Source organism: Bombina bombina, chromosome 7 (genome assembly GCF_027579735.1).
Source record: "Bombina bombina isolate aBomBom1 chromosome 7, aBomBom1.pri, whole genome shotgun sequence".
Classification (NCBI taxonomy): Eukaryota; Metazoa; Chordata; class Amphibia; order Anura; family Bombinatoridae; genus Bombina; species Bombina bombina.
In genome coordinates, this window is record NC_069505.1 from 253,089,357 (window position 1) to 253,105,048 (window position 15,692).

General features: G+C 37.2%; 1 protein-coding gene across 1 annotated transcript in view; it reads left to right on the forward strand.

The window, feature by feature from the left end:
• PTPDC1 (protein tyrosine phosphatase domain containing 1) overlaps positions 1-15,692 on the forward strand; it is a 136,298-nt gene that overhangs the window by 65,986 nt on the left and 54,620 nt on the right. Inside the window, exon 2 of the mRNA XM_053720700.1 lies at positions 3,529-3,609. Coding sequence (XP_053576675.1) covers positions 3,531-3,609 — 79 coding nt within the window. The 5' untranslated portion in view covers positions 3,529-3,530. The remainder of the gene's footprint in view (positions 1-3,528; positions 3,610-15,692) is intronic.

Consider the following 15,692-nt stretch of genomic DNA (forward strand, 5'->3'; position numbering starts at 1 on the left):
CCCCCCTCTCTTTTGTGCTTTATCCCCCCTTTCTTTTGTGCTCTCTCCCCCCTTTCTTTTGTGCTCTCTCCCCCCTTTCTTTTGTGCTCTCTCCCCCTCTCTTTTGTGCTCTCTCTCCCTCTCTTTTGTGCTCACTCCCCCTCTCTTTTGTGCTCACTCCCCATCTCTTTTGTGCTCTCTCCCCCTCTCTTTTGTGCTCTCTCTCCCCCTCTCTTTTGTGCTCTCTCCCCCTCTCTTTTGTGCTCTCTCCCCCCCTCTCTTTTGTGCTCTCTCCCCCCTCTCTTTTGTGCTCTCTCCCCCCTCTCTTTTGTGCTCTCCCCCCCCCTCTCTTTTGTGCTCTCTCCCCCCTCTCTTTTGTGCTCTCTCCCCCTGTCTTTTGTGCTCTCTCCCCCCTCTCTTTTGTGCTCTCTCTCCCCCTCTTTTGTGCTCTCTCCCCCTCTCTTTTGTGCTCTCTCCCCTCTCGCTTTTGTGCTCTCTCCCCCTCTCTTTTGTACTCTCTCTCTCCTCTCTTTTGTGCTCTCTTTCCCCTCTCTTTTTTGCTCTCCCCCCTCTCTTTTGTGCTCTCTCCCCCTCTCTTTTGTACTCTCTCCCCCTCTATTTTGTGCTCTCTCCCCCCTCTCTTTTGTGCTCTCTCCCCCCTCTCTTTTGTGCTCTCTCCCCCTCTCTTTTGTGCTCTCTCCCCCTCTCTTTTGCTGTCTCTCTCCCTCTCTTTATCCCCCCTCTTTTGCTGTCTCTCTCTATCCCTCCTTTAGAGCTCTCAGTCTCACTCATCTCACTGACTCCAGTCGTATCGGCATCTGGCCGCATCTGGCCCCGCCCGCGGCATGTCCGGCCGCGCCCCGCCCGGCCAGGCCATACCCAGCCACGCCCACGCCACGTCCGGCGACGCCAGAATCAGATGCAAGGAAGTCAGTTGGAAGGCCAGGTGTGTTTGTCCTCGCGCGCAGTCTTTACTGCGCATGACAGCTTCGGACAAACACACTTGGCCTTTTATTATATAGGATTACTCATTGACTATAAGACCTATATCGTGTACCTGGAGAGAATACCGACCCTTGTGCTTATAATGCCATTATATAATATTACTCATTGACTATAAGACCTATATCGTGTACCTGGAGGGAATACCTAACATCTTGGACCTAGGCAATATATCTAAACTAAAATACCTCTGTATATATGGAATTTAGTATGTACAACTTTAATCTCCTCCCTAGAACAACAAAACATTTAGCCGTATTGCCTATTAAATATAGCAGGTATTGTGCGTGTAGCGTGTAAGGGTATGTACACGGTACGTAATTACCAATACTGTGTCTGTTCACTATCAAGGAGCTGACCTTAATGTCTGGCTACGGTATTAACAAACCTAAAGATACTGTAGGGTATCTCGTGGCTATGCTTTAAACCTGTATTGATGTACTACCACATATATAATAGTCTCTAACACATAACGCTTCACAGGTAATTATATAGACCATCAGAGGTATAACTATACTGATGGATGGTTACTCATGGTTAGACCTGTGGTTATCGGTGAAGATAGCTCATTAATACTGTTACAAAGACAAATAAAAGTATAGAGATATGTGAGAGTGGGCTGGTTACATAGTAACATAGAAATAAGGAATAAAGCCCAATACATGTTTAAGATGTATTGAAGGAACCCTAGCAATGCCTTAGAATGCCCTGTATCATATATAATATATGTCGAATTTCTAGATAGCTTCTTATTGGACACCTCAGTCCCAAATATGGATAGTGTGTTTAATAGTCACTGGAAGGTTGCCACAATGGTGAAATGTTTAGCAATTATTCCCAGTAGTTAATTAAATCATATGACGAATTTAGACCTAATGGGTGTCTGGTTTTCAATGTGAAAATCCAGAAAATCTCCCGTTTAGCTAGCAGCTTATCTCGGTCTCCCCCTCTGGGAGGTTGTAGGACCCTCTCTATACATGTCCATCGGAATGTATCCAAATTTTTGTTATGTTTCGTAATGAAGTGCTGTACCAGAGGGGTACTTGCACTCCCCACCCTGATACTCGAGAGGTGTTCCCTAATCCTTGACCTGACCTCACGTGTAGTGAGGCCCACATATTGTTTACTGCAGTCCATACAGGAGATAAGATAAATTACATAGGTGGACCTGAGGTTCAAACACATATTTTTGAAAAACCAGTGAACTAAACTGTTCCCCCATTTCAACCTTTTCGCAGGCTACACAATTCCAGTTGAGGCATTTAAACCTTCCTTTATGCGTAAGCCAGGATGATTCCTGAGTACTTTTTACAGGAAGTTTAGTGGGAGATACAATATTCCCTATTGTTTTGTTGCGCTAATAAGTAAATCTGCACGATTTTGTCGATAAATTACCCAAATCTTCATCTGCTTTGAGTATAGAGAAGTGTTTGTTGATAATGCCACAAATTTGTGTATATTGTTCTGAATGATCTGTATTGTTCTTAATGCTTCCTACTTTGGGGCATAATAGATCTCTCCTGTCCAGTTCCCTGACATCCTCTAATGCTTTAAAAATAGAGCCTAAAGAGTAGCCCCTAGTTTGCAGTCTGTTAGTCAATAGCTCAGCTTCTGCTTAAAATTGTGCAGGGTCTGAGCAATTGCGCTTTAGAAAAAAAAAATTGTCCCTTTAAGATGCCTTTGAATACACTCCAATAAGAAGCTATCTAGAAATCCAACATATATTATATATGATACAGGGCATTCTAAAGCATTGCTAGGGTTCCTTCAATACATCTTAACTATATATTGGGCTTTATTCCTCCTTATTTCTATGTTACTATGTAACCAGCCCACTCTCACATATCTCTACAATTTTATTTGTCTTTGTAACAGTATTAATGAGCTCCAGGTACACGATATAGGTCCTATAGTCAATAATTACTTTTATATAATGGCATTATAAGCACAATGGTCCTGGTTATTATTGCAATGTTGTATAGGAAAGGTAATAGTTAATATGCAAGTGTTGCACAATTACCATTGTCGAATAGGAGTCACCTGCTCATTTTAAGAGGCGGGGGATTAACCTCCGTAAACCAGCAGCTTTGATAACGGCACCACGCCGAAAAACATGTCAGCTGTAATAGCTGACTCCTATTGGGACAATTCCACCGCTGTTTTCACATTGTTTTAACCCAATTTTTTTTAAAAATAAGAATCATTTGAACTTTTAACCGGTGCTCCGCTACTTCGTTTTTACAGTAAAGGAGTAAGAGGAAAAATACAGCTAAACACAAACACAGCAGAAATGTAAAAATAGCCCTGCTCCAGAACGGTAAGAAAATTTAAAAATGGCCTGGTCACTAAAGGGTTAATGTCCCTTTAAACTGACTGCATCCATTCTATGTCCCTTTAACTTAGCTGCAATGAGAGATTATGTAAATTAAAGCAATGTGATATTTTTTTTACTTAAGCATTAACAGTCATATGTTTACAAAATTCTGCATTTACAATACAACAATATGAATGTATCAGTTACTAAATCTGTTCTTTCTGTTGCAGTAGATATGGCAACTGTGGTCCTGATGCAGAATGAATCATCTCCCTTTATAACTAACAGCTCACTACCCACAGCAATGAGTACAGGTAATTACTTATATTCTTTTCACACATTCAGATAATTGTATCATTAAATCACTTTTTGTTGTAGAAATTATTTTGTTGAGGAAGAAATAAAAATTACATTTAATTAGAGTTGCCACCTGGAATGACCCGAACAGTTTGGGTTTCTAATTGTGTGTCCAGGCTTGGTGGGAAATAGCCACAGGCAAAAAAAAAAGATGACATTGTGCGTTTGCAACACATTGTATATATCTACAGTTATTTCTCTCTTGCGTGTATGTCTTTGTTTGGGAGTGTGTCTGTGTGTGTGTCTTTATGTGTGAGAGTTTGTGTGTCTTTGTGTGAGAGTGTGTCTGAGTATGTAAGTGTCTTTGTGTGAGTGAGTCTGAGTGTGTAAGTGTCTTTATGTGTGTGTGTCTTTGTGTGAGAGTGTGTCTTTGTGTGTGTGTCTTTGTGTGAGGGTGTGTCTGAGTATGTAAGTATCTTTGTGTGAGAGTGTGTCTGAGTATGTAAGTATCTTTGTGTGAGAGTGTGTCTGAGTATATAAGTATCTTTGTGTGAGAGTGTGTCTAAGTGTGTAAGTGTCTTTATGTGTCTGTGTCTTTGTGTGGGAGTGTAAGTGTCTTTGTGTGAGTGTGTGTGTCTTTGTGTGAGTGTGTGTGTCTTTGTGTGAGTGTGTGTGTCTTTGTGTGAGAGTGTGTGTGTCATTGTGTGGAAGTGTGTGTGTCTGTGTGTGAGAGTGTGTCTGAGTATGTAAGTGTCTTTGTGTGGAAGTGTGTGTGTCTGTGTGGGAGTGTGTGTGTGAGTGTGTGTCTTTGTGTGGGTGTCTTTGTGTGTGTGTGTGTGTCTTTGTGTGGGAGTATGTGTGTCTGTGTGTGAGAGTGTGTCTGAGTATGTAAGTGTCTTTGTGTGGAAGTGTGTGTGTCTTTGTGTGGGAGTGTGTGTGTGAGTGTGTGTCTTTGTGTGGGTGTCTTTGTGTGTGTGTGTGTGTGTCTTTGTGTGTGTGTGTGTCTTTGTTTGGGAGTGTGTATATTTGTGTGTGAGAGTGTGGAAGTGTCTGTGTCTTTCTGTGGGAGTGTGTGTCTTTGTGTGTGAGAGTGTGTAAGTGTCTGTGTTTTTCTGTGGGAGTGTGCGTGTCTTTGTGTGGGAGTTTTTGTCTTTGTGTGTGAGAGTGTGTAAGTGTCTGTGTCTTTGTGTGGGAGTGTGCGTGTCTTTGTGTGGGAGTGTGCGTGTCTTTGTGTGGGAGTATGTGTGTATTTGTGTTTGTCAGTGCCTCTGTGTGTTTGATTTTGTGTGTGAAAGAGTGAGTGTATATGTGTGTGTGTGTGAGAGAGAATGTGTGTGCAGGTGTTAGTCTCTTTGTGTGAGTGTGTTAAAGCATGTGAGAATGTGTGTTGTTAGAGAGTGTATAAAAGTATGAATATCTATGTGTGAGTTTGTGTTTATGTGTTATTATACAGAATGTTTTGCTTGACCTAAATTAAAGGTGGCAGCCCTACATTTAATGTCCTACTAAAAAGAAAGCGTTCTGCTCACTTGCAAACATACTACCATACATTAAATAAATATAAATTATATTAAAGGATATTAATCTGCTGGGTACAACTACAGTAGCCTAAGTTACTAATCATATTCTTCAAAGAAAACACAATCTACGTATAGGGTTTCATTTATTAAACTTCAATAGCAGCTTTAGAGCCCCAGTGTTTCAGTTTCCCGTGAGAGAGCCTAAACACTAGTTAAGTATCAGCTGTCTTAAGATCGCTGCTACTTAACCTCTTTGCTGCCTAAAGTGTGGTGGATTTAAATCTTCCATTTCAGATCCTATCGGGATAATTGACAGCCCCCTCTTGCGCACCGAGCAGGAGCGGCATTGCAGGATGTTAAATGGCAGGTGGCGACAGCCAACCTCATGCACCCACCTAATAATAAATGGAGCCCATAGTGAAATACAACAAAGTGACTTCTTATTTATGTGCCACAAATATTCTCAAGTTTTCTAGAGCTTTTTATATCTCTATAAAAGACAGCGTCTGTTTTGTCTAACTCCAGTAACTTACAGACTTACTTTATTAAAACTTTAGAAACAAGTTTGTGCTACATAAAACTTTATAATAAAGTACCCAACATTAAAGGGGCTGTAAAATGTTCTCACTTTTATTCTGTTCTGAATGATCTATTGTAGTTGCTGTAATATAGTAATCCTTTATCTTTATTTTGTCATTTGAAACAGCTCCTTTGTTTGTTATAACCACCACCTATACTAGAGATTTCAATACTACAGTATTGTATTAGAAGAGTTATGTAAACGAGAGGCAGCAGCAGAAATCAGTCTCCCTTTGGGATAAGGAGAGTGAGAGCCCAGCCCAAATAAAAAGTATTTCCTGCTAAAGATTTTAATACAATGAACTCCTATCTGCTGCTTGCGTGAGTTCATTATCCATTCAGAAGGCCATGTCATTCTAAGACTACTAACCCAACACTATTGTGTGTTTAACCCCCACAAAGTGCCACTCAGAGCTTGTAAAACGCTGCTGGTCCCAAGAGGAAAACCACTGCACAACAGCGCAAGTTCCACATCTGAGTCATGTGACTAGCGCTGCTGTTTTCCTCTTGGGACCGGTAGTGCTTTGCAGAGGGTTAAATACACAGTAGTGTAGGGTCGATAGTCTTAAAATTACATCAACAAATTAGAGCAAATAATTTAATTTTTCAACTATTATGGACCTTTAAGTCACTCAGGTTGAGAGTCCACAAAGCCTCTAATAATTTAAATCCAGGTCCTTATGAGGATGGATTGCAGTGGATAAAAATCATTCAAGTTTGCACTATGGCACTGTAGACCCTTTCCACTGTGACATAGGTGCACATAAATGTATTTACACAATACAAATGTAAGTAGGGAATTGTAAGTCTTTAAACAGTCACTGGGGGACCTACAGCCTGTTAGACAAAATAATGTAATATAATAGTGCACATGGATTTATTCATAAGTCACAGCTTATACACTGCTCATATCTGAAATAACTCATATAAACACTACAAATATATAGTAAAACAAACCCAGCTATATACATACAGAATGTGTTAAAGCATAAGCACCATGTTCTACGCTCCGCAACAAAAACCCTCTGATTCATGAATAACATCAATTATTATATTTAACTATAATTGCCACAATTCAGAGAATCAAAATGTCAGTAATTTATCATCTTTATCAAATCAAGAGACAACTGCAAGCAGCCCAGAGGAGAGGTCAGATTGTCCTTCGTTTATAACAACTTTTTTTTATTCTAGATGTGTATTCTGATATGTGAAGTCCAACATCACCAACTGGTTTTGTTTGATTTGATATTAAAAATTTGTAAACTATTGTAATTGGTTGCTAACTTCTTATTCAAGAATACATGATTTTAACAATAAGACAAATCAGTTATTATCTCTGTGTTATATCTTTGTGATATTGTCATTGAATGTCCTTTTTACATGACGTTTTGTAAAAATGGTCAAGCTTGTTGTGACACAATGGGCCAGGTTACAAGTGGAGCGATAATTAATGCTCCCACTCGAGCATTAATTGCGCTAGAAGTAATATTTTTGCACACCTCGGGTTGCGTTCATATTGTAAATTGAAAGTAAACTGTTTTCACTTGTGTGCTAACCCAACGAGCGCAAAAAGCCAAACTTACAATATCGCATCGCGAGTTCACGTTATTCCCTCATAGAAGTCAATGAAGCAGAAAAAGTGGAAAAAACTAACACCCCACTCTCGCGCAAACCCGATCGCATATTCTCATGAAACTATGAATATTTCACATTCCAATGCTCTTATATAAGAATATGTTCTATTTATTCTTAAATAAATATTTCTATATATATCTGATGTTTTTTGGTACAATATCTATCTATCTATCTATCTATCTATCTATCTATCTATATATATATATATATATAGATGATTATATATAGGTATATATATATATATATATATATAGACTTGAAGTAAAAAAGTGTGTCATTGTGAACCTCATTTGCATATATTACCTAGAATTCTTTGCTGCATTGGAAACACTGTAATTCAGAGGTTTTCTGTGGGAAAAGCAAGCCTTCTGGCCTGTCTAGATTTGTTAATGAACTACACAATGAGTTGTTTTTTCTATATTTTGTGCGTAGTGGAGGATTTTAAACTCACCTTTTACCTCCCCCTAATTTTAAAAGTAGTATTTTGTCCAGAAATCAACTTCACCCAGCAGTGATTCACACCTTCTCCCATCTGATGAGTGGCAAAAACCATGAAACAGTCTGTTCTGGGATGGTTATGAATCACTATACTAACCATAGCTAAGCAAACAGCGATGCTTTGGTGTAAAGGGAATCTGCTGAAAAGCAGACTTGAAGTAAAAAAAGTGTGTCATTGCGAACCTCATTTGCATATATTACCCAGAATCCTTTGCTGAATTGGAAACAATGTAATTCAGAGGTTTTCTGAGGAAAAAACAAGCCTTCTGGACTGTCTAGATTTGTTAATGAACCACACAATTAGTTATTTTTATATATATATATATATATATATATATATATATATATATATATATATATAATATTTATTTATAAATACTTAGAACATATTCTCCTATGTACAGAACATTGGAATGTGAAATATTTACAGTAAATACACAGTATAACACTTTATTAAATATAAATTATTATATTATATACAATTATAATACAATTGCATAAATATGTTTTTACATGTATTCATCTACTTAACTGCAAAGGGCTCCAATGCACTTATATATATGTATACATATGTATTTATGTGTATATATACTGTATATGTCTGTAAATACATATATACACATATAAATACATATATATATATATATATACATACACACACACACACACACACATCTGTAGATATGTTTATGTGTGTATCTCAATATTAAAGCCCTTTGCCTGCCCTTTTTTTTCTAACATCTAAGACCTCATGTCTTTGAGCCCTTATAACTTTTGTGCTGTATATTTTTTGTGAATAATATTTATTAGATGATGTTATTAGGAGTGTAACTGTACTTTGTAATGTATTTTTTATGTGTCTTGTGCAACTTTTTTGTTTCACAAAACAGTTAACCAGAGCTCTGAAGTCACGGTAATCTTTCTAACGAAAATCACAATTGCGCTGAAGCAATCACATTTATTTTCAACTCGTAATACCAGCGATAAACCCTACTAGTGCAATACCCTGCAATAAAACCCCTATCACTTACATGTAACTTGTAATCGGGTCCAATAAATTTAATACAAAGAGTAACTTCCAGATATGAGTTGCATTTGTCTTTCAGTGATAAACAGCTGATACTATTTTTATTGGTATAGTCCTGTTAAGACCTCTGAAGAAAGACGTTAGTTGAAATATATTTTGTAATCATGTCAAATGAGCTTAATGAAGCAGTTGGAAGACAAGTTGTTACCCTAAATGTTAAAACAACGTTTCCAATGCCAAGTTTCAACTAAGCGGATTATATTTGAAACCAAACTAATATCATTATGGAAAAGAATAATATTTGCATTCACAATTTAAGCCTTGCTGAACCAGGAACGTCCTATGCCCAGAACAAAAAGGCACTCAAAAGTCTACTGGCAAAATGTGGTTTTCATGGAAGAGTTGTAGTCTCTAAGCCAACTCTTCATTTTAAAAAAAGAAAAGAAAAGCAAGTGTAAATGTTTAACATGGGCTACACAATGCAGAAATTTCACAGTGGAGAACTGGACAAATGTAATTATTACTGACGAGTCAAAATGTGAATTTTCTGGATGCAGACAAAGAGTTCACGTGAAGAGATCCCAGCATGATGTGAGTTTTCTGGATTGCAGCCAAAGAGTTCACGTGAAGAGATCCCAGCATGAAAGGCTAAACATGTGTAAGACTAACAATTAAATATGGTGTAGGAGTGCACAGGTGTGGAGATGCTTTGCCGAGTCTGGAGTGGGTGACTTGCACAAGATCAACTACACTTTCACCGGAGAGAAGTACCACTCTATTCTGCAGAGGCTTGTCATCTCTTCTGGCTCAAAGTTACGACCCAAAGATTTTTTTTACATTGATTGCCGTACAAATTGAAGGTCAATGTTTGTGGTGTATCTAGCTGAATACTCTGTATGGTCTACAATATGTGAAGTGCACTACTAGAAAGGTGCATGTTAGAATCCATAAGTATCTCAATAACATTAATATTGGCAGTGGTTTATCTGACTTAGGGTCCAATGATCTAAACCTCTCTGCTCTGGTGAGATGTTTTAACAAGTCAAAAGCATCTCAGGTTCGACACCTATATTAATATATAACAAGGGGTCACAATCTAAAGTTAGAGGGTAGCAGATTCAGTAGAAATTTGAGGAAGCATTTTTTTTACAGAAAGGGTGGTGGATTCATGGAATAAACTTCCATTTTAGGTGGTAAACACAAAGGAATTCAAAAATGCCTGGGACATGCATAAGGCTATCCTAAGGAAAAAGTAACATGTAATATGGGTAGACTTGATAGGCCTTTTTGGTTCTTATTTACCATCAAATTCTATGTTTCTATAACTCTAAAGAAAAAAATTGTGTGATTTCTCTCCTTGCTGGCAAGTTTTTGATTATCGGGCCCTTTGAGAGAAAGTTCATTCATGTAATTGCAATAAAAGGGCAGCTTATTAAATTGGTTAAGGGATTTTATAGAGGGTGTAACAGAGTAGCAACACTTTTACATATATAAATCATCTAGATTTTCCTGTTAATATATATTTTTTTATACTATACAATCCCATTATAAAATATATGCCAATGATAAAATAAATTAACTATTTTTTAAAGAACATCAAATTCAACGGCCAAACTTGATAAACGCACAACATCCACAGGTCGACCAGTAACTCTCATCAGCTGTGTTTGACTCAGTAAGATTTGTGATAGCCATTCCAATATTTTTTCTTTATTTTTTAAGAATATTTAACAAGAATTCTGGAAACTTTGGAATCAGGTCATAGTTCACTATACACACATGATTACAATATTAGAAAGCTGTACTGTTATTTCTAATATTTTTTATCATCGTATTTTCAGCACAGTACATTGAGAAATTAGCTATTGCCCTATTGTTAACCAATTGAATGCAAGTCGGTGTAGCTTACAGTCATACATGGTATGGTAACAATAGCATTACAGCAATAACTGGTTGACCAGAATCAGTACTTTCCACTGTGGTTTGTCATGTCTGGAAGATCAGAGGTTAAAATCACAATTACTTTAAATCCATGTGTTGGACAAAGCATTCCTTAAAGTGAAGGTAAACTTTGATGAATAAAAATTACTATTAAAAAGAGGGGCACTTTCATTCATCAAAGTTTTAGAAAGCAGCCGTTTTGATTAAAAAAACTTACCCTTTGTTTTTTTTGACAGCCAGAGCAGCTTCCCCCACCTAGAGATCCTCTCTTCACACGTCATCAATGACTAATCTAGCTTCCTCCAATCACTGCATGGCCTCAGGCAATGACTACCCCTGAGGGGAAAGCCGTGATTGGTGGAAGCTGGATTAGTTATTGATGACGTGTGAATAGAGGATCTCTGGGTGGGGGAAGCTGCTCTGGCTGTCAAAAAAACAAAGGTACATTTTTAATCAAAACGACTGCTTTCTAAACTTTGATGAATGAAAATGCCCCTGTTTTTAATAGTATTTTTAAAAAAACGGGCTTTCATTCATCAAAGTTTACCTTCACTTTAAAGGGACATGAAACCCATTTTTTTTCATGATTCAGATAGAGAATACAATTTTAAACAACTTTCTAATTTACTTCTATTGTTTCATTATCTTGGTATCATTTGTTGAAGGAGCAGCAATGCACTAATGGTTTCTAACTGAACTCATGGGCGAGCCAATCACAATCGAGATATATATGCAGCCACCAATAAACAGCTAGAACCTAGGTTCTCTGCTGCTCATGAGCTTGTCTAGATAAACCTTTCAGCAAAGGATAACAAGAGAAGGAAGCAAATAAATAATAGAAGATAAATTGGAAAGTTGTTTAAAAATGTATTCTCTATCTGAATCATGAAAGAAAAGTTTTGAGTTTCATGTCCCTTTAACAATGTATGTATAATTCACAAAGTATATGTAATTGGCAGCTCTTCATGGAGTGTAATGAAATCCCTTGTTAGTATTAAAGCTAAATTGTCATGAAACGAGGCTGAACAGAGGGATCTTACAACATCAGTGCAGCTAATGCCCTTTATTTCTGTTTAGGTTTGTGCATCTGTATACTAAGGCTATAGTATCTTTACTCATTATATAAACCTACTGCTGGTTAACCACATAACTAACCATAGCCCTATCTTGCTTTACGGATACACTGAGTGAGGTAATTTAATTGATAAGAGATTACACTAATAAAATTGTTATACAATAGGATTCTGTGCCACTGAAAATTGCCACTATATGCTAAGTTCAGTCCTATTGGTTCACATTTCAATTTTCATCTGACAGTGATAGAATGACAACCATATCAGAGAGCAAGGTGTCAAAAGGGTCACAATGTTGACATAGACAGAGACGGTAAAACCCTTTTGATGCCAAAGACGGATTAGTTCTAAATGTAGTACTAGCTGTAGACCCAGATGTAACCCTAATGTCTAGATCTAAGCCTTACAAGCATCTGAGCTTACAAGAGTTATTTTCCATCAAGGTATTAAGGTGGGGGTTCAGGAGCGTGTGCACTTGTATAACCTTATTTTGAAATATTTTTGCAACACTGCTACAAATACTGCTCAAGACACGTGCACACTCATGAGTCTACCTCAGTATGCTGTCAATGAAAGGAGATATGTTTCTACAAAGGAGACTAAGATTAAAGAGGTTCAAATTTGATAACCAAAGTTAAATTAGAAAGTAATTGTTTGTTGTTTTTTTAACACTGCCTGCTCTGTCTGAATCATGACAGACTAATTTTGAAGAAGGCTGCGCAAAGTGAGTGTTGTTGAAAGACATAATATCAGAAGAGCATAAATGACCGAGTGCACACACTATAGTGAGAAAGAAAGACACCAGAGGTGTAAACTAGAAACCACAGGTCCCAGGTGCAAGAGTCTAAGAAGGGCCCCCCACCCCCAAAAAGGGAAGTTGATACATATCTTTTTTTTTTTTTTTTTACATTTAACACAGAAAAAAAATGTGAATCAGATTACATATCTTCAAAAGGAGGGTACCCTTGCGGCCCACAGTCTGTGAGATGGTCTGACCCCCTATTACTGTATATAGTGACACTGTTTAACCCACCAGTACTGTATATAGTGAGTCAGTGACACAGTCTGTAATCTGTCGGTGAGATGGCTGGCCTGACCCTACCACCCCGAGTACTTTATAAAGGTAACCACAGTAGTCTGTGACATGGTCCAGCCCCCCCATACTGTAAATATAGTGGTACTGTATAGACTGGGCACTGTTTACCCCCCCCCCCCCCCCATGCTATAGTAACAAGTACTGTAATTCGCTGGTTCCACAAACATACACACACACATACAAGCATAAATACACACACACCCGGTCACATACATACAAACACACACCATACACACACACACATGTGCACCAATGGGTAAAACAGAAACACTAACCCCTGTAGTCAGAGACACTAGTGAAGCATCATGTCATACTCACATTATATCAGTTCAGGCAGTGGCAGGTCAACATTTTTTATTGTAAAAACTAAAATAATTTTTTTTTTTTATTATTTTTGTTTTAAGCTGGGCCCCCACCCTTGAAGGGCCCAGTCGCAATTGCAACCTCTGCACCCCCGGGTAGTTTCGTTCCTGAAAGACACAGGTAAAAGTTCTACATTAGCAGCACTTATATAATCAGTGGGGTTAAAACAGTCCTTGTGCTTACGAAGCCCCTCTTGTTTAACCCAGCCAGCTGGAACATCTGGCTCTTATGACATTTAAAGTGACATTAAACCCCACATTTTTTCTTTCATTATTCAGATAGAGAATTCAATTTTGAACAACTTTCCAATTTACTTCTATTATCTAATTTCCTTCATTCTTTAGATATCCTTTGTTTAAGAATTAGCAGTGCATATGGGTGAGCCAATAACACAAGGCATCTATGTGCAGCCACCAATCAGCAGCTCCTAAGCCTATCTATATAGGCTTTTCAGCAAAGAATATCAAGAGAATGAAGCAAATTAATAATAGAAGTAAATTAGAAAGTTGTTTAAAATTGCATGCCCTTTCTAAACCAGATGAAATAAATAAATTGGGTTTAATGTCCCCTTTAAGGGGATACTTTTATTGAAGCTTCAATGTCAAATAAATATTTTTACAAATGTAAAAATATTAATTTAGACATGCAAAATACCCCCAGTAGGGTGCAAACTCTCAATAAACCCTAGGTAGCCAAGCACTAATCTAATTTTAATGACAATTAACCTTATCCTACATTTTGGTTTCCATCTACTTAGGGGCATTTTTTTTGCCTAGGCAAAACTAGGCCTTTGCGTAGAGCAGCAGGATTTTGGTGGAGAGAAGTCAAATTTTGAGGAGCAGTTCCAAGGCATAATGCCTTTCCACTCCTATGCTCTCCAAATATTTTATTTATTAAATTTATTATAGATCAGGTGATCATTGGCTATTGTTTTAGAGGCAGCAGAAAAGCAAAATATGCAGATGTGCATGAAAATGTCATGGTTGGATGATATGATCTGGCCATATTCAAGATCTAACCCATGAGACTGTTGGGGAGAATTTGTGTCTTGATACTGAGATCAGATATCCTACGAAATACCTCTGATTTAGTTGTGAAATTTGACACCCTCAATTTAGTCCTCCTATGTCTTGTAACACTCAAGGGACTGTGATATAAAAAATAAATCAAGGTAAGCTAAGAGTTGCATATATTCAATATTATACAGCATCTGTGACTACGTATCCTTTGCAAAATATAATTTAAGTTCAACGAACATGTAAAAAGCAACAGGGAATGTATGCACCGCATCATCCTATATTGTGCTAGACACCCACAGCTGGGGCTGACACACCATAGTGTGTGCCCCAACACCCCGGCTGAGAAACCTGACCTATACAGATACAGTATTTTACTGCTGCTAATATAACATCAGTGACATTTGTTTGTTTCCATGGAAACCATTCAGCCTATCGTCAAGTGCAGTTAAATGATATAAATCCCTCCACATCATTGCTGTGTGCAACTTGAACATTGAGCAAGTTTGGTTCTTACTTTGTATACAGTATCAGTGAAGCGCAGCTAGCTGCTCTGCCCCTCACAATGACAGATCGCCCAGAAGAGCCTCTGCCACTAATGGTCTTAAATAACTTTCTCCACAGCTCGGGAGAATTCCCATTTAGATGCATTTTCCACACGGCTACAGCGTGCGAAGAAAGTTCTCTGCAAGTTGAGGTGCTATCATCTTCTACTCATCATGTCATGGTAGCTGTATCGTCCGTTAGCACAGGAGACATGAATGCTAATTGTCTTGAGAAAAGTAATATTTTTTTATATATATATATATATATACTATTTTTTTTCTATTATTCTTAATATTTCTAATGCATGATTGTATGAAAGATGGGTAGTAACTTCAAAATAGTAAGACTATGGTATTATTATTATCAGTATTCTTATTATCATCATCATTTTTATTATTATTATTATTATTACCATTAATATTATTATTATTACTTCCGTTATTATTACTATTATTATTATAATATTTTTATCATTACTATTATTATTACTATTAATATTATTTTTATTATGATTAATATTTTTTATCGTTACTATTATCATTGTGATTACTATTATTACTAGCATTACTATTATTATTACTATTATTATTATTATTATCAGCATTTATTTTTATCTGTGTGAGTAGTGAGATTACTATTTAACCATTCCAATTTTAACTACATTTCACATTTTGCTGCTTTTCTAGACTAAGCTTAGCTTAAAGGGACATAGTTCTTAAATGTTTTCCTTTTCCATCTATAAAAAAATCTTTTGTTTGTTTGTTTTTGTCCTAAATCTTACATGATCGTGCACTTTATTTTCACTT